General features: G+C 48.0%; 1 protein-coding gene across 1 annotated transcript in view; it reads left to right on the forward strand.

Annotated features, from left to right (window-relative positions):
* Positions 1-6,974, forward strand: part of SPMIP7 (sperm microtubule inner protein 7) — a 60,262-nt gene extending 53,288 nt beyond the window's left edge. Inside the window, exons 9-10 of the mRNA XM_065884336.1 lie at positions 2,042-2,149; positions 6,851-6,974. Coding sequence (XP_065740408.1) covers positions 2,042-2,149; positions 6,851-6,974 — 232 coding nt within the window. The remainder of the gene's footprint in view (positions 1-2,041; positions 2,150-6,850) is intronic.
* The last annotated feature ends 13,407 nt before the right edge of the window (positions 6,975-20,381 follow it).

Genomic DNA, 20,381 nt, shown 5'->3' on the forward strand with positions numbered 1-20,381 from the left:
GAGGAATGTCACGCTCCCGAGGAGGGGCCCTGGAGTGGCCGGGGCAAGCTGAGCCCTGGCCATGGCAGCAAGAGGACCCTGAGAGCTGAACTTCACAGAGATGGGTGTTATTGGAGGGAGCCTTGTGATTTGCAGAAAGCGTGTGCTTGCTCTTTGAAAATAGTCTCAACCTCACATGTTTCCTCGCACTTGAGGGTGAGGCTGCATGTCTTAAGCGGCACTGGGACTGGGCCCACCTCTTCCTCAGGAAATAATCCATGGAAAGGGTTTTATATGCTGTAAAAATGGCAAAAACAATACTTATTATTCACACTTCTCTGAATTACCCACTAAAATATTTCTTTTGGATGTTTGCTCGCCGTTCTAGAGAGGGATTTTATACCCACACTGAAAAACCCTGCCAGACCTTCTTGTGTTTTTCTTTTACTCTCTCTCTCTCTGGAGGGGAAAAGGACCAGGGAAGCAGAGGAGTAAGTGGAATTGAGTTAAATTTGTGCAATTTCAGGAAATTATATGAAATCAGTACTTTAACGGTGGCAAGACATAAATATTATTTAAAAATCACAGCTGTGGGCTTCCCTGGTGGCACAGTGGTTGAGAGTCCGCCTGCTGATGCAGGGGACGCGGGTTCATGTCCCGGTCCGGGAAGATCCCACATGCCGCGGAGTGGCTGGGCCCGTGAGCCATGGCCGCTGAGCCTGCGCGTCCAGAGCCTGTGCTCCGCAACGGGAGAGGCCACAGCCGTGAGAGGCCCATGTATCAAAAAAAAAAAAAAATCACAGTTGTGACTGATATTGGAATTGGTGTCACAGAGCTCCGTGTGGGACCCAGGTCCACTCTTTGGTAAGGAAAACCTGTCCTCCTTCATTAGAAAACAGAGCTCACACACCAGTCAGAATGGCCATCATCAAAAAATCTAGAAACAATAAATGCTGGAGAGGGTGTGGAGAAAAGGGGACACTCTTGCACTGCTGGTGGGAATGTGAATTGGTTCAGCCACTATGGAGAACAGTATGGAGGTTCCTTAAAAAACTACAAATAGAATTACCATATGACCCAGCAATCCCACTACTGGGCATATACCCTGAGAAAACCAAAATTCAAAAAGAGTCATGTACCAAAATGTTCATTGCAGCTCTATTTACAATAGCCCGGAGATGGAAAGAACCTAAGCGCCCATCATCGGACGAATGGATAAAGAAGATGTGGCACATATACACAATGGAATATTACTCAGCCTTAAAAAGAAATGAAATTGAGCTATTTGTAATGAGATGGATAGACCTAGAGTCTGTCATACAGAGTGAAGTAAGTCAGAAAGAAAAAGACAAATACCGTATGCTAACACATATATATGGAATTTAAGGGGAAAAAATGTCATGAAGAACCTAGGGATAAGACAGGAATAGAGGCGCAGACCTACTGGAGAACGGACTTGAGGATATGGGGAGGGGGAAGGGTGAGTTTTGACAGGGCGAGAGAGAGTCATGGACATATACACACTAACAAACGTAGTAAGGTAGATAGCTAGGGGGAAGCAGCCGCAAGGCACAGGGATATTAGCTCGGGGCTTTGGGACAGCCTGGAGGGGTGGGATGGGGAGAGTGGGAGGGAGGGAGACGCAAGAGGGAAGACACATGGGAGCATACGTATATGTATAGCTGATTCACTTTGTTATAAAGCAGAAACTAACACACCATTGTAAAGCAATTATACCCCAATAAAGATGTTAAAAAAAAAAAAAAAAAAGAAAGAAAACAGAGCTCAACTGTGAATCATGTATGTAAAACACATGCAAATTGAAACAGTAGAAAAACATGGGCCTGAAGTAAGTTTCTTTAGTCCTAGAGCAGGGCTGTCATCTGCACATCTCTGGCCCCTGCCCACACGCTTTCCTGTCTGGCAGCCAGATTTCCAGACCTGACGTGGGACAAAACCTTTAGACTGCGTCCTCCTTTGTGCTTTCATAGTTGGGTGCTGGTGACCGTGACTATTTCACAGATTGTTATTTTCCTTTCCTTTCTTGCCCTCTTTCCTTTAGCTCTGCAAATATTCCAGGATACACTGGTAAGGTTCATTTCACAGCCACCCATCCAGCAAATTCTCATCATCCATCAACGACCCCCTCGCCCGATTCAGGAGTGCACCAGTAAGTATGAGTCCTATTACTCAGTGCGCTCAGATACGTGGTGGGGAGGTGTCCTAATGATGATTAGCCCATTAAGGAGCCATTCAGTACTAAGAGTAAATTTACGTTGTTTAAAAAATAGGGTGTCGAGTCCAAAAAGACAGAAGAGTCCATTCCCCACTGTTGCTGCTCAAAGGAGCATACTGAGATATTTCATGCATCTTAGGTGGATGGTATCTTTGCCTCTTGGGCTCAGCGCTGCATACACATCACCCTTCTGCATTGTCCCCAGAACACGCATGGAACACGCTGCACGGGACACGTCTTCACTTCTTGTGACTAGCCACCTTACTTTTCACGAAAGACAACATTCGGTTGGAAGCCATATATATTTCTAAACTCTGTTTTGCAAATTGAAAACAGGAGACATCTGATGGGGGTTTAGCGCAGACCCTGTGTGTTGAAGCTGCCAGTGAGAAACAACGCATTATTGCTCATCACACCTCAAATTTGAAAGCATCTTATGGATGTCCTGGCCTTGCAAATAAGATAACACAGCTCTGAAGATGCAAATGCGGGGTCCAGAGGCTGGCCCCGTGCCAGTAAATACGCTCTCGTGGTGGGTCGGGGGGTGTGCATCTGGGAGGGGGACCGATGCAGCCCCCCGCCTCCATTGGTGCCTTTTCTCCTTTTTGGTGGAGAATCCACTCATTCCTGAAACATTCTTTGAGCACCCACCCTGGGCCAGGCACTGCTGAAGGCTCTGTGCTCACCGGGTTGAGCGGGAAAGCTCCAGGCTCTCAGGAACCTACGTTCTGGCGTGAAAGACAGAAGCAAAGAGGCATACAAGTATCTGAAGACATGAATTAAAACGATTTTGGACAGAGACACATGCTGTGCAGAAGAAAAGGCAGGGTGACGTCGGAGAGGGAGCCTGGGCAGGGACCCAGGAAGCCGGGCGGTCAGGGGGGCTGGTGGGTGCTGACCTGCAGGCAGAGTCCGAGCTCCTGCCCTGAGGGGCTTCCTGATCATCCCGAGAGGCAGGATTTGGCGGGGCCTCGTGGACCTCGGCCCGTGGTTCATACATCAGTTCGCTAGTCATACACTCATGTGCGTGTGGTTCATTCAACAAATGTTGTGTCAACACATGTTTACAGTGCCAGGAATTCACAAGAGTTAGACCCAGTTTGCAAGGAGCTCCCAGTCTAGCGGTGGGCGAGGGATAAACAGTTACCCTGGAGGATGCCCAGTGTCTTCATAGTGACGGTCACTTAACAGCTGAGGGCTTCTGGGACGCTGCCCTGTAAGGACTGACTGGTCTCATCAACCCTGTGACCGTGTGAGGAAGGTCTCTTGTGTTCCCATTTGACAGGTAAGGAAACTGAGGCTCCAGGCCAGCAGGGCATCTGTGTGGGTACAGCGAAGACTTCACGAAGGGAGGAGGTGGTCCACGCCGTGATTCTCGGGGCAGTGGGCTTCGTCTCACAGATACTCGAGGGCAGGCCTCTGCCTGCCCCAGGCAGCCCTCATCGTGCAGCCGTGGGGTCTTAGGGAGGCAGCTCTCAGGTCACTGCCCGCCTCAGTGTGAACTGTGTGTAGAGAGCCGCGTGGTAAGGGCAGTGACCACAAGGCGACGGGGCGCATCGTCAACTGAGCTTAGCTCGGACAGTTTGCCAACTGGCTGGCATCTCTGGGCCACCCGGTGGGAAACATTTTCAAGAAGGTCATTGGCTTTCTAGGCTGGTGTTTTGCATTCAGTCCGTTTTCTCTCAAGACACATTGTCAAACATCACACAAATCCCAAAGGAAGGGCTGGTAGAAATTTAGACACAGTGTTTTACTTCCTCTGAAGGACCTAAAGAGGCAACGTGAAAATTAAATGCATCCTTATATCTGTCATTTAGACTTATTGCCCAGAAAAGCCAGGGTAACGCCCTGCGTCTGGGCAATTCACGATCGAGGAGAGAGCAAACTCGAGGATGCTTTTTCTGGCAAATGCAGCCGGCTCTCACCCGTCGCCGTTTCTGTCCACAGCCCATCCTCTCACCCCAAATCTCTCAGACCTCGTCCCCGACAGCCTTGTGGTCTGGCGTGTTTCTGCAGCCACGTGAGCTAGCGGTCCAAAGTCCCTAATATATTTCAGAGGAATCTTTATTCCTACGTGGGAAACTAGCCTCCACTGTTACTACTCCTGTTCCTACTGTGGTCACTGTTGCTACTTGAGAAAAGAGCCTGAGTCTTTAGGCCGTTTGGGGTAATGGCCACGGCAGCAGACTCAGGCTGGTTGCTGACCCCTGGCAGCCCCACACTCACCCCACACATACTGCACACACGGCTGTCACCTGCTGTCCCAGAGTGGGGCCCAAGGACCCGTGGAGCAGTCTTCTCTGGGGCTCTCATTCTCAGGGTGCACACCGGCTCTGGAAACACGGACAGTGTCACCCACTGTGTGACACGAAATGACAGACTCGTGTTGGGCTGGGAGCCCGATCACCCCTGCGCCCCCCAAACAAGGGCTCCTGATGTGGCAGCGGGGCTCTGTGGTGAGAAGGCACAGGGGGGCGTGTAGATTTTTAACAGCACTCTGCTGACACAGGCCGGCGGCCTGCAGCAGGGCGGCCAGTGGTCTGCACCTGTCCTGGCCCCTGTGATCAGAAAAAGTCAGGTCTTTGAGGTTCTCCATGGTGAAGTAGTGCCTCTGCTTTTTTGTGACACTACACTTAATGTGTTTTTGTTGTTTTCTCTTCGCTAAAAGCTTCCAGCGGCCGTGAGAGTCTGAGTCTCTGTTGAGTATCATCACGAGCCCTTAGTAAGCTGACGGCCTCCAGGCGCTCTTTGTTTCTCCCACTGTTCCTGAGAAGCCGCCTGCCCAGGGCCTGCCCTGACGGCTTCCCCTCGCGGCTCTCCTTCCGTGGAAAGCTGGCTCCACCCCGTGGTGGCAGCAGCCCTCCACCTTCCCCATCAGAGGGCTGCCCTGCTGCTCCCCAGGCCCCCCGCCTACCTGCTCCGGTGGACCGCCACCCCCGTGTCCTCCCCCCACTTCAGAATCGCTACTCCCACCACTACTCCTGTTTCCTTTCCTCCCAGAAAGGCAAGCTCCCACTTGCCTCAAAGGTTCTTCCTTCCCTGTGAGTTCCAGCTCCCCTTCAGCCCTGTGCCCTCGCTGCTGGCTGGCCAGGCCCAGGGCCTCCCTACATCAGACCTTCGCCTCGAGCAGCCAGCCTGCCCTCCCTCGCAGCTCCACGCCGCCCCCAGCCCTCTCCCTCCTCCAGCTCATGGCTCTCCTCTTACAGTCACATGAAGAGCTCCCACAGGGCAAGAATGGCGCACTTGCGGTGGAGTTTGTGGCCGATGGGCTGCAGTGGTGGTTGAGTGGGGTTGAGTGGCTTAGGCCTTGAATGTCAATGCCAAGGGAGGGAGGGCCGTGCGGTCCCCATAACACATGCTGAGGGTGGTGTGCAGGACACCAGCAGTGCCCTAGGATGGGTACTGCTGAGAGGAGATGCAAAGGAGCAGGGAAGGGATGATGGGACAGGGGTTCAAGGCGGGGAGACGGGGGTGCAGGAGATGGGTCAGAGGGATGCTGTGAGTCTCCAGGTCTGAAGGTAGGGCGTCCACTCCTGTTTGCATCACAGCTCAGTGTTTCCTGTGCATCCCTCACACCAGAATTCAACCTTCACAGAAGGAGGAGTTCTCATTTCAACAGCCTTTTTTCACAACATCAGAAAAAACTATTGTCACTTCACGATAATCGCAGTGTAAAAACAGGGTGCTTGAGATTCATTTGCCGTGTCCTCTATAACTTCTGCCACATACGAGCATCGCGGTGTGTGTGTGTGTGATTCAAGTAGCAGCAGATTCATGGGAGACCCGCTACAGGCTGTGTGCAGTTGTTCAAGAGAGATGGCATGACCCAGGTCCATGCTGACGTGGACACCTCTGGACACAAAAGGTGTTCGGAAAGCATCATTTACATACACAGTATTCTACATTTTCACGGTTATTTCCTTTCTTTTAATTCTCACCAGAAACTTGGTAGGGCATCATTTCCATTGGAGAGATGAGCAGACTAAGGTGTGGGTTGAGAGCATCGTGAGGGAGCCACCAGGTTACCCCACCTGCAGGGTGAGGCCAGCGCTCAGCCCTGCACGTGGCCCGTCCCGCCTCTGCCCTTGTCTCCCTCTCCCCGTCCACGTGCTCCATGCCCTCCCACCTTCCTGTCTCCCTGAACTCCAACCTTTGCACCAGCTGGCCTTTACCGTGACCCTCCGGATTCCTCCCTGACATAGACACTGGGTGGATGTCCTTCCCCAACCCAGAAAGGTGACCTTGCCTCTGGGTGCCCTCACACCCTGAGCCCACCCCCACGGAGGCTTTGTGTGGTGGCCCTGGGTTATTCAGCTGCCTCTCTGCAGCCTCACCTGCTTTTGTCTGTATTTTCTGTATTCTTAGCATCTACTCTAATTCTAGGCACAAAGTAGGTTTTCAATCAATGAAACTGATGGCAATATAATGCATAGAATGCAATCAATGAACTGAATGCAAATAAATGAAATAAAGGAAACAATACACACAAGGACTAACCATTTTCTTTCTGTTCTGTGCTTCTCCTCTCTCTCTCCCTGCCCCCCCGCACCCCGACGTGTATATCATTAGTTGGAGGATAGATGAGGTTATATGCTTTTATTTTATGTGTCTTTTTTCCCCTCCATTCTCTTACAGCACCTTACGGAGAGAAATGGCAGTTGACCTCTTCCGTCACCAGGGGCCACTGTCTAGAATGGTCACAACTGTGAAACCCTACAACCCCTTCAATAAGAAGGAAAAGGAAACTGTAGGCTACTGAAAGGGACCTGCCCTGAGTGACACCTGAGTCTTGGGGAGGCACCATGCACAGTACAATGGGGAAATAAAAGAAATCAAATAAAGCATGTTCCCAGTGTGTCTGTACAGGTTGGACAAGGTTTGGTGGTGCCACCATTCCAGGATGGCAGCCAAGGTCTTCTGGAAGCCCCCAGCTGCAGAGGTGTTATTTTAGAATATTCCTCTTTAGAGTTGGAATGCCAGGCTACCTAGAGGTCTGGGGTTCATGTGGGGAATTCTAACTGTGAAGCCTAGATCACAGATTTTATGATCACAGATTACCCAGTCCAAGGCCCGTATGCTGTCGGTGAGAAAACTGAATATGAAGAGAGAGAGGGGCATTCTTTTCACACAGAGTGTATCACATGGGGACAGCGCCTGTGATACAGAAGATAGAAGCCGGATTTTGCCTGGCTCCAGTGTTTCTCTTCCTGAGAGACAAGAGCACCCCAGGCTCCATGAGGGTCTGAGGCAGGAGTGCCCCCACATAACCACATTAGGGTCAGCGTGTGGCCTGGCTGGGCCGTGACCAAGTGGAGCTCCAGCTCCAGAACCTCTCAGGCATGGATGCAGGCTGTGTGGGATCCCTCTATCCTCCCACACGTGGTTATATTTGTATCCACACGTCTGTAGATCCCATTAGCTTGCATAAAACTTAGCACATTTTTTTCTTTCTTTTTTTGCGTTACATGGGCCTCTCACTGCTGTGGCCTCTCCCATTGTGGAGCACAGGCTCCAGACGTGCAGGCTCAGCGGCCATGGCTCACGGGCCCAGCCGCTCCATGGCATGTGGGATCTTCCTGGACCGAGGCACGAACCCGTGTCCCCTGCATCGGCAGGCGGGCTCTCAACCACTGCGCCACCAGGGAAGCCCAATCTTAGCACATTTGATCCACAGCCCCACAGCAGGCATTTTTCAAATCTCTTGCTATTTTATGAATAAGCAGACTGAGACTAGGAGAAGGGAAATACTGATCAAAGGTCACACGCTCATAACTAGCAGAAATAGAACAAGAACCCAGGCTTTCCAGATTTAGAACCTTGGCCACTCCATTTCTCAGCACACCAAATAACCTTCCCTGAGTTATTAAAAAACAAACAGAGACAGAATGACCTCTCCTTCTCCCAAGAGATTCAGAATGAGCTAGGGATCCCACAGAACTCCAAACAGATGTGTGAATCATCTGGGGTAGTTTGGCCCTGCTTTCCCATCAGAAGGGCAGAATCACCTGTTTTGGCTTGGGAATCATCTGTTGCCTGAGCTGACACCTCTACAGACCTAGACGCTGACTGCAGACCCTCCCTGCACACTGCTTTTCTGCCAGGATGCACAGGACGGCAGGCGTCCACCCTCCATCCCTCCTGCGGAGCTGACTTGCCTTCACAGAAAAGGAATGGCTTCACCTGAACCCGATCGTGCTGTGTAATTATTTTCAGAAAGAGCAATTCTATCAAAAAATCGGACTACAACAAAAATCTTCATCTCTGCAAGATTCTCACCCAAACACAGATGGGAAGGATGAGCCCTGTCCAGGGGGTAGATGAATTCAGAGACCTGAGATCACATTTGCGATAAACATCCCCGGCAGGTCACTTTGTCAAGAGGAGTTGTTGCTCCAAATCCGAGCCACCTGTTTATCATTCTGGGCCTTTCTATGGCAGGGCACCAGCAGCACCCGATCCTAACACCCTGCAGCCTGTGATAACTGTTTCCATCCTCCACGGTGCAGATCCCTGGGCACCCATCAGAGCACCGAGCACCTCCAAAGCTGCTTCTAGAAGGATGCTGGCTTGGTCCGCAGCATCCCCGGACCACATCCAGAAAAGAGATGGCAGCTCTTCATTTTCACAACAACTGGCTCAGACTTTTCACCTGTGAAGCTCAAATGCAAACCCTGCTCACCACAGATCCAGAGTCCAAGGCCAACATAGCAACACCAGTGTCCGTGGCCCTTACCTCCAAGTGCAAGTTGTATGACTTGGGTTTCCATGGTCAGCAGTTCAACTGAAAACCATAAAAATCAAGGAAGATAGCTTCAGGGATTTGCATCTGCTCTCCAGGTTCTGAATTCTGGTCTTGGATTACTCTGACGCTTGCCCGCCGCTGCTGTCCCCAAGCCCAGTCCTCCCTACAGTGTTACTGCCTCAGCTTTCATTTACCACCAGGGATGACGCAGACACAGAGAACCTCTGCAGCTTTTGTAAAACATAGGTGGAAGAGAGTGCCGGAAATTATTAAAGAGTTCACTTGGAAGAGAAAATGCACACGAATGAGCTTATTCTAGCAAATAAATATATTGCAATGTAATATTGTAAAAACATTACACAAATGTAACACTATAAAAAATATGACAGTCACGGGAGAGCAGAAGAGAGAATCTAGAAATGGACAGATAAATAAATCATTTTAAACCCCTGAGCCCAGGACAGATTTTTTTCAATAGATGATATAGTGACAACTATTTGGAAACAAAACAGAAAGGAAGATCCAGGTCTCACCCATAGAACAAAAGAAAACTGCTCCTGGAATACAGCTTTAAATGGATAATTTACAGCCTTCGACAGGTGACCTCGAAATACAGGAGAACTGGTTTATAACATGTGGATAATGGGAAATTTTTTCCAAAGAGGCCGCTGAAGCCAGAAATCATGAAGAAAAAAATAAACTTTTAATATTAAAAAATACCGCCAAAAAATTTTAAGACAAACCTGTTGGGAAAATATGTCAGACAGAAGATTCATATCCTCATTCTAAAAACAGCCAATGATAAAAAAATATATATATATATTATACCAATAGAAATAAGACAAGGGATATTAACAAATATATTCAAAGCAAGAAATATAAGTGGCCAATAAATAAATGTTGGGGTGTTAGAGAAATAACAGTAGTATTTCCCTTTTCACCCATGGTCGGCGCTCGTGGGAAGAGGTCCGTACCTTTACCTTCCACTAGTCGGTCTAGACATTGCTAACACCTTTCCAGAGGGCATTTGGCAAAATGTTTCAAGAGCTTTTCCAAGTGGCATAAGTTCAGACTTAGCAATTTCACTTTTAGGGTTTTGTCAAGCAAATAATTTCACCAGTGAGCAAATATGTTTTACAAAGGAGTTGAAGGTACAGCATTTCATGACTGAGAAATTAGAAACAACTCAATGCTCAACAAGAGAAAATTTAATAAGCTGCTGTCCATGAATATACGAAAATACAATACATGCATTAAAAGATGATGGGGCTCTCTATGTATTTATTATCACGGAAAGATATACATGCAATTATTGGTAAGTGCAAAAAGCAGAATTTACAACAGTATATTTAATTATCTTAATTTTATATATGAACATATAGAATAATGTGGGAAAATGTAAAAAAAAAGTTAATAGTTTTAACAATGTGTGAGTTCAGGAGTTGCGGGTCCTCGTCCGGCGTTCACGCTGGCGAACCAACAGGAGCCGTAGAAAATGTAAAAAACACGTTGATTGTGCCAAGGAGGCTACAGACAATAGCGATGTGCTCATCTCTCAGCTCACACACGTACACAGATTATATGGGGATATATGTATATGTACAGCTGATTCACTTTGTTATAAAGCAGAAACTAACACACACAGTATAAAGCAATTATACTCCAATTAAGATGTTAAAAAAATAAAATAAAAGGAAATCCTTAGGGCTTCCCTGGTGGCGCAGTGGTTGAGAGTCCACCTGCCGATGCAGGGGACACGGGTTCGTGCCCCGGTCCGGGAAGATCCCACATGCTGCGAAGCGGCTGGGCCCGTGAGCCATGGCCTCTGGGCCTGTGCAGCCGGAGCCTGTGCTCCGCAACGGGAGAGGCCACAGCAGTGAGAGGCCCGCGTACCACAGATAAATAAATAAATAAATGAATAAATCCTTAGTGTTGTAAATTGAGCCATCTTTCTTCAAAAAACTACGCTGCATTTTTCAAAGTAAAAATATTTCCTGTGTTAAGATAGGTGTACTTGTATATACGCATACACACAAATACACTTAATGGATCATCCAGTGGAACTAATTTTATATCTTTGCCATAAAAGACCTTGGTTTACCCAAATTAATGCTGTTCTGGAAAATGGGAATACATTATATTGGCTTTGGGGAAGGGTGGTAACAACTGCGAATCCGTAAGAGTACTGGGCATCCAGTAGGCGCACAATATCTTTTTTATAAACTTTTGTGAAAAGGCGATATCTGGACGCCCTGATCTTTGGTGTTTTTTTCTGACTTTGAGTCACAGTCGGTCCTTCTGTGTTCTATCCAAATGGTTCACACACTGCACTGTGGTTTTATTTGTTGTGCTGGTATTTTCTTATTATGGTTGGTTTTGACAATTGCTGTCATCAAGGCAGTTCCCATCTCACCCCCCACAATGTAGGTTCCTCACACCCCGGTGCAAAGTGACATGCAAGGCCACTCCCGCAGCATTCACGCTGATGGTGCACAGGAAGGGCACCGCCCTCACAGGGCACCCGCCCAGCGTGGGTTTCAGGCAAACCTCACTGCTGCAAGCCTGGAAACTGTAATGCAAACAGCTTTACAGCCTTGCATTCCCACTTTGGAAATAAAGTGCTAACGTGTTGCACAAATCAGTTTTTCCAGCGCTGGCTGACCGCTTTTATGTGTCTTCTGTGGGCAGGGCCAGGAGGTAGCAGGCAGAGCAGACTTGGCAACGTGCCCTGGTTTGGGGTGGGGGGTGTTGGTGGGAAGGAGGGCAGGCAGGTGCGGGTCCCAGGGGGCTGTTGGGTGTTGGTGGGGAGACCCCTGGGGATCTGTGCAGAGGATAGGGCAAGTCGGGCCCACCCAGTGCCAAACACAGCCCTGGGCTCCCAGGCAGGATGTGAGTGTCAGGGCAGGTCTGGGGGGCGGCGGGGGGCAGGGTTGATGTGCACTATTGAAGCAGAGTCTAGAAGAAACCCACTCAGATAGCTGGATGGGGAGACCTGAACAGCAACCCCGTGGTCTAATATCGGTAGATCTGATATTTCAAACCCATCTCAGCAGCATTTCACGGTTTAGGGACACCCTCTCTATCCTCAACTAGTTTCCCAGGAGGACAAATGTAACAGCAAGTCGTCCCTGAGAGGGTCACTGAAAGTCACAGTGTTTTGAGCAGGGTGTCCTGGGGTGGGGGGAAACCCTTACTGAGATGTCTGCAAGCCCACTGCAGACTCTAGTCCAACACGGAAACTAGACCAAGACCCCAAGGTCACCGTTATTTTGGACACTGCAGTGGAGGACCCTGGATTCTAGAGACATTGTGGCCGTTGGGTTCCCTCCACTCCTGTGACTTGGGTTCCACTTACAGGGATTCACGTCCCCCTCAGCTGAGCTCTGCTGGTGGCATGGACACAGTGGCTCAACCGCCTGGACCCACCAGTAAGGAGGTTCACGCAAACTAAATCCAGGTCTCAAGGGCAGGTTCAGCCCTAGGAGGTGCTGACGGCCGTGACCAACACTGATGCAGAAGGAGGGGCTTGTGGCTGCGCCCTGGGGGCACAGCTGCCAGTACACTCTGACCCACGTCTTCTCTCCCACGTATTCTGTCATCCAGGTACTGATCAAATCTGTAATCCTTTAAAAACTCAAGTAAATTCCCTAAGATGTAACATGGAACTGGTGTATAAAGCACTGCGGCACATCAAAAGATGGATGGATCTGAATCATGCCTGCAAAATATTGGAATCTATCTATCATCTATCTATATCTATCTATCATCCATCTATCTCTTGATCTATCTATCTGTCTGATAACATCTGTCTATAATTATTCTATTTGAACTTTTCAAGTCCCCTTGAGTTTCTTTTCCCTTTGGGAAAAGAGCTCTCTCTCCTAATTTGTTTATCAAACTAAGGTCAGTAATATGCACTTTAGGTTATCGGTGTTCTTGCTTTTGCTATTTAAAAGAATATGTCTCAACTGCCATCTTGTAAAGGTCACAGATATCTTAATGTACTTCTAAAACCAGGGGACCAAAAGGCTCAGCTTTCAACACATGTTAAAGTGGGGTGATGCAAATTGCAGAAAATCAGTGGCCTGTGTCTCTCTAAGAATTATTTAATGATGAACTTACCAGCTGAAAAATAAAAGGGTCTCTCTAGAGTCAGCAGGGAAATTCACAAGGGGCTTTCAAAGAGACCTTTTGAAAACAGCAGGAGGACAGGGAAGTAGGTCCACATGCCCTGAATGATCGAGACCTGACCCAAGGCACTGTGGGGACAGAGCAAACCAGGTCCCCAGAGGGACGTGTGTGTCTTTGAGTCAGTGTGTCTGTGTGCAGAGGAAGGCCCTGCAGGGTGCACGGCGGGATGGTGGTTGTTGGGATGTTCCTGAGGGGCCTTCTGGTGGAAAACACCCCGCTACGTGTGATTCCTTTCAGCAGACTCAGATGGGGCTCCTGGTCGCCCAAGGAGGTCTGGCCACTGCCTGTTTGGAGCACAGAACATTGGAGGTGCCCTCTGGCCTCTGTAGTTGGAGGCAGGGGTCTTCAGAGGCCGATGAGGGAGGCTCTGCCTGGCCTGCGAGTGGCACAGCCGGGTGCCAGGCTGCCCCTCAAGAGGAGCCCCTGGGGCTCAGGGGTGGAGGCCACCATGCCGGGGAGGTGACAGCACCTGATATTTCTGCAAAGCTCAGGGACTTTTGCAGAACGTGTACCCTATTCTGCTTAAAAGATGAGGTTAGTGAAGGTGGGGTACAGTGTTTGTGTTGGCTGCAGTTTGTTCACTGTTCCTTTGAATTCTTCATTGTTTGCCCTTCTGGGTGCCTGGAGTGGGCACCTGAGAGAAGGTGTTTTTCTTCAGAAAGCCTCAACCCGCTTCAGTCACAGTGGCCACACCCTTTCCTTCCCCACAGGCCCCACCAAGAGGTAACACTTTGTATCAGAAGCACCTCTTGTGAGCGCCTTTTCACTTCCTGCCTGAGAAGAAAGCAGTGGGTCTGAACTGGAGGGGGTCCAGGAGAAACAGGAGGACAGAGCTTCCCTGGGGTCCAGAGCAGGGCTGGGGACCCCAGATTTCCAACTCAGCTCCTCCTGGGGCCCCTGAATGTGAGAGCAGGGCATTTGCTTCCTCTAGGTCAAAGTTTTCTCCTAAATCTGAATGCTGATTTTTCTAACTTTCTAAATTGACACGGGTATCCCGTGAAGACCTATCCCCTTGGGAAGGGGCAGTGGGCTCCATGAGCCCCTTCCTCACAGCTGACTCACTGGCCCAGGTCAAAGTCTGCATTTCCCCAGGGCAGGCAGGGTGGGTGGGGGGGAGTGGTAAGACTGCGCAGCACCTGCCTTGATTTGTCGTAAGAAATTTATGTCCTCAGTACTCACAGTTCTTATTAGGAAAATGCTGGCTGGTTGAGGGTGTTAACGGAGAGAACATATGTAAGTAGTTGGTGCATTAGCGACGTTCAATAATATTAACTATTATTATTATTATTAAAAATAACGCTCCTCTGAAACAGACCTTGGCTTCCCTTCTTGGAGTGGATGCAGTGTTCACGTAACAACCAGCCCTTCTCCCACCACTAACCATGTCCTGTGTTCTCCGACCCTGCTCGGTCTCTGCAATCCCAGCGAGCTGGTGAGTCCACGACTCACCACGTGCTGAAGCCGGAAGCTGAGAGTCACCTGACATCCAGTTTGGATCCTACTTTCTCTCGCTTTTGCTACAGCTCTCAAATAAGTTCTCTTATTTCTGTCTGCTAATATTGCCTTACTTAGGTTTTGTACGTATTGTAATATATTAGAGCAATTATCTCATTGTCTTGATAGGATCTGTTTACGTATTTTCCTTTTCCATTCCTTGAAGTCTGGAGTTGTGTTTTATTTATCTAGGTATCAACCAGGTCCTATACCTAGCCAGGTGCTTATTAGATACTTTAAAATATCTGTGTAATAGTGGATGGATAGATGGATGGATGGAAGCATGGATGGATGCAGGATGGATGGATGGATAGATGAATGATGGATAGTTGGGTGGATGGATACATGGATGGATGGATGGATGGGTGGGTGGGTGGATGCTGAATGGGTGGACAGATGGATGGATGGATGGATGGATGGACGGATGGGTGGATAAATGATAGATAGTTGGGTGATGGATACATGGATGGATGGATGAGCACATGGATGCATGGACACATGGATGTATGGTCAGGCACACGGATGGATGGATGGGTAATTCTTCATCCCGGACTCTGAGAAGTCCCCTCAGCAGAAAATGAGTTTGAACCCTCAACTCATAAAACTGAATGTCAGGAATTCCCTGTGCTTTTTCTTCTCTAGCTGTATCCCCACTCACTCCCTCCTTCTGTTTGCTGTGTTTCCTCCCTCAGACCACTTCCCTTCATCTTGTGCTAAGGTCAACATGCCTCCTATTCTTGTCTTCCGCTTCCTTCTGCTCTCCCAGTCTCCACCTCATTGCTCACAGTTTGAATCTGCAGCTCTGTCTGCATTCCCATTGGCCAGCGCACGGAGGAGCATCTAATCTCGGCTTAGTGCCGAGAAGAAGTATCTGCATTTCTCCTTTCCCAGCCAGGGGAACCTGAGCTTCAGAAATCACATGCTAACTCGTGTGTGTGTGTGTGCAAATCTGCACACCCTTTTACCGGGAGAGCATCTGGGACACAGAACATGTTAAATTCTTCTACTTTAGTGTAAGAATCTTCATTAACAATAAGACCATATATCACTAAGGGCTAAATTACATGGTGCAGACTGTACACATGTTAGAGCCTCAGAGAAAAGAAAGAAACTTTCAGGTCAGGGAAATTGGCACTGACATTTAAGATGTGGAACTGGAGTTAAAACTTGAATGAAAATAGAAAGGGATCTCGAAAGTCAATTTTTAAAGATTCTTTTAATCCAGTACAATCTCACTAATTTGGACGCGATCATCAGGCTTCTTAAATAATTTTATTATGCTTTCTCTGAATTTGGCCAGTGAAGATGTAAAGGACACTATAAAAGGAATGCTGAACGTGGATTGGAGACCTCATCTCAATTTACTTTTCTTTTTCTTTTTTTTTGCAGTACACGGGCCTCTCACTGTTGTGGCCTCTCCCGTCGCAGAGCACAGGCTCCGGACACGCAGGCTCAGCGGCCATGGCTCACGGGCGCAGCCGCTCCGCGGCACGTGGGATCTTCCCGGACCGGGGCACGAACCCGCATCCCCTGCATCAGCAGGCGGACTCTCAACCACTGTGCCACCAGGGAAGCCCCTCATCTCAATTTAAGTAAGAGGGGAGGAGCAGACAGAAGAGAAGGGAAGCAAAAGAGCGAAAGCACTGCTAGCCCCCATGAGCCGGGTCAAAGTAATATTTCATTTAATCACCCCAAATACGCTACAGGGTGGGTACTATTTCTCGCATGTTACCGATGAGAAATTGAATTCAGACTCATACCCAAGGCTATACCTGGCTTCATGGCAGAATGAGAAATTTAGCTGGTGTCTGGCTTCCTCAAAACTCTTGGCCTCTGTAGATCTGCTCCTTCCAACCCCCTCAGACAACTGATATTCTGATTGCAGCTTATCACAAATTATATTTAATCAAGTACCACTCATTCTAATTGCTATTAAAGGAGAAGAAACTATTTCTTTGAAAATACCTGTAATTCAGGTTTTACCTGCCAGATGGAACTGCCAAATTCCTTCAAAAAAGCAACATCGGACTCTACGTGAATGTTCCATTCCAGTAAAAATGACTGTCCTCAGCCTGCTTCTCTGGGCATGAGATCCATCTGCCTGGATGTAGACACATCCACAATCTTTTTTTGTATCAAGCTCCATGTACATCTCAGCCTTTAGCACGGATCTGAGTATGCTGGGCCAGCTGCTCTGGTTCCTCACTTAAGGAACCTCAGAGTAGGGGTCTCCCTCCAGCACGCTAGGTTCTGGGGGTTATGGAATGTGGTCCAGCTGCAGGGATAAACAGCGTGAGGTGAGGCAAGGCCCCAGGTGCAGTAGGTATAGCTAGGGAGCTCTTAGAGAGGAATGGAAAACAGATGATTCTTCCTGGGGTCCATGACCCTAGGACCTCATTAAAGGGAGGGGAGGGGAGACCCTTCTAGGCAACAGGGGAGCCAGAGCAGAGGAGGAAAGTACATGGCACACTGGAGAGATCTGAGCTGACTTCCTCCATCGTGTGGGCTGGCGGGTCTCAAACATTTGATCTCAGGGCTCCTCGACACTCTTAAAAATGATGAAAGTCACCAAGGGCATTTGCTCATCTGGATTATGTCATTCATATTTACTGTATTAGAAATTAAAACTGATCAATTTTAAAATTTTTATTAATTCATTTTAAAACCATAATAACAAAGCCATTACGTGTTAACACAAACTACTTTTTATGAAAAATAACTATATTTTGCAAAACAAAAAATTAAATGAGCCTCATCGTTTTAATTTTTGCAGATCTCTTTGGTGTCCGGCTTACTGGAAGACAGCTGGACTCTGTGTCTGCTTCTGTGTTGCAATCTGTGGCAACAGGTGTTTTTGAAGTATATAAAAAAAAAGTGAAGCCTCACATAGATCGTTGATAAGGAGAGGCATGTCTTAACAGACTTTTTAGACAATTGGAGCTATTCTTCTTTGATTCTATATTAAAAATCAACAAGAGGTAGTTTCTTCAAGTTTCGTTGCAATATGGAAATTGAACCATGTTCGTGGTTCGTGGCTGAGGTCCACTCCCCAGAATTTCTGTTCCAGTATGTTTCCGGTAAGGACAGGCAATGGAGAGCTTCCCCTTAGAGTTAGGGTGGGAAGGGAGGCAATGGGGTTCTGCAGCACTGTCTACTGGTCCATCAAATACGAAGAGTGGAGGCTCATTCCACCAGCCTCCCTTCCTTCTGGGCCAGGTGTGTGTGTGTGTGTGGTTACTGGAGAAGGGCCCTGGCTTCCCCAGGACCCCCCACCACTAAGAGCAGAGGCAGCAAGAACAGACACAGCCCCCCTTGTGTCCTCGTGAGGCTCCAGCCCCACCTGTAGGTTCCAGCCTGCTCACAACCATTCTTTCTAATGGCCTGCTGGCAGGCTTGGGGCTCCAGCCTCAGATGGAGGGCAGCCTGGTGCAGGCTGCTCAGCCAGCCCCCTTCTGTACTGAGTTCATTGAAAATGGACTGTGTGTGTGTGTGTGTGTGTGTGTGTGTGTGTGCGCGTGTGTACATATACATCTGTATATATACAAACACATACACCCACGCATATACTTATATGCCACTGGTTCTGGTTTGTGAACTGAACAAAAATAAACAACCTAAAAGTTGAGAATTATGTATTATTTGGCAGACAAAACTGAGGACTTAAGCCTGGGACGTAGCCTCTCAGATGGCTCTGAGGGACTGCTCCAAACAGGTAAGGGGAACCCAGGATATTCAGGAGTTTTTGCAACAAAGACCAGGTAGTCAGGACATCAAAAGATTACTGTTAATGAAAGAAAACCAGACATCTCAAGTGAAGGAATTGAGTGCTTTTCTATGTGTGGGAAGATGCCAGAGTCTGGGCTCACTGAAAGCATCCCTTTGATGTGCACCTCAGCTACCTGGGGCCAGCACGCTGCTTTTCTCCATCCTGGATCCCCTCAGGGTACAGAGTTTGGAGCCGCTGTAGTGGCTGAGAGCTTGGCAGTGGGCAGCCTGTTTGTCTCCATCCTGAGTCCCCTCGGGTCACTGTTGGGGCAGCTCTCATGTGATGGCTTGATGGCTGCAGAATCATTTGTTTACTGATACGGCAGCAACACTTTTCATTCACAAGGCCTTCATCATCCCATGTTTGATATTTCTGTAACAGTCTCCAGTGTTTTGTCTCACCCTCCCTCCCTCATTCTATCCTTTTCAAATCGATCTTCCTCAGTGTTGTCCTAGGACAGCTCAAAACACACATCTGTTTATTTCAACTTTTTCCTAAGAGTCCTTCTACCTTCAGAACAAATCCCAAAAAACCCCAGAAAGAATCCTCAGCCGTTAGCAGGGTTTCCCAGGTCTTACACAGCATGGACCCTACCTTTCTTTCCAAGACCATCTTCTGCTAGCCTCCACCCATCCCACGTGGCCATCACGAGGTGGCCAGTTTTGTTTTACACGTTTCTTACAAACTCTCTTGCCTTTGCCTGGAAGGTCTGCATTTCCCACCAACTCCCTCACCCCAAACGTAAACACTAGATAATAACATTCCAGTGGGAGTTAATTACTAACACCCAGGGGAAATTAATTACTCCTTCATCATTTTATGGCACTTTGTACATATATCTATTTACTTGTAAACTGTTTCATAATTGTTTATCTATATGACTGTTTGTCCTATAATGCCAGCAACTATGTCTTGTAAGGGTAGAAACATTGCCTAGAGTATACTGAGAACTCAACAGATGTTGGAAGAAGTAAACTGAGGTTCATGTCTGTGAAAGACCACGTATCCATTCACACCTCCACCGTCTTATCTAACATGACTCCTAAGATGTTGAGGATAAGAGGGGAAAATTGCAAACTCATTCACTTTGATTTCTCACTATTTTAGGAAACACTTACTAAAAACCTACCATCGCCCAGGAAAAAAAAGTGCCCTGTATTCTGCATGTAGATACACATGAGACTTGGCCTATACTGTGGCTAAAAAGAATTCCGCCCTAGGACCACACGTGCAGGCGTGTGGAGAAGACTTTGCCTGGAGTGGAAGACAACTGTGGACTGATTCACCTGCGAAGTTTGTACCGGAAAGAACTCAGGAAGGTGCGAACAGTAGAGACGGGCTTCCTGCTAGTAGAGAGGCATCCTGCAGGGTGGTTGTGAAATCCCTCAGGTAGTGGGTTTCTGCTGAAACTTATTTAGAATAAAATAGAGGAAATTTACTTCTGAGTCTGTCAGAGAGAGCTGGTCAGGTAGGAGAGGAAGCAGTCAAGGTATAAAGCATTTGGCTCTGATGCCGTCCACTGATGGTGAAATTTGACTGGATGACTGGATCCAGCTGTATTCCTCAATTTCTACTACCCCAAGTGTCCTTTTCTCACATCCAGGTCATTGGCTGGTTCAGGTGGGAGAATTTGCCACGAAACCTTCTCATATTCCTTCCCTATGAAGCTGATTTTCTGCTATTTTAACTCAAATAAAATGTTCCCATCTGTTCATTAGCTGGAAACCTACTCCCTTGATTTCATGTGCCGGGCAAGATCCCTTCCTAACATCCCAATTGTTCCTGAGTTCATTTTGAAGCCCAGTTTGTGCTTTTCTGCCATCAACTTGACTTACAGAAGAGTTGGGTACTTTGTGTGAATGGCCATCCTGTCAAAATGTTTTTTTTCAGACAATTAAAGTATTAAAACTAAGGTAAAGAGCCCATAATTATTTAGGCAGAAGTATTTGATATAATAATCATACTTTTTTTTT

The sequence above is a fragment of the Phocoena phocoena genome, chromosome 9, assembly GCF_963924675.1.
Source record: "Phocoena phocoena chromosome 9, mPhoPho1.1, whole genome shotgun sequence".
Classification (NCBI taxonomy): domain Eukaryota; kingdom Metazoa; phylum Chordata; class Mammalia; order Artiodactyla; family Phocoenidae; genus Phocoena; species Phocoena phocoena.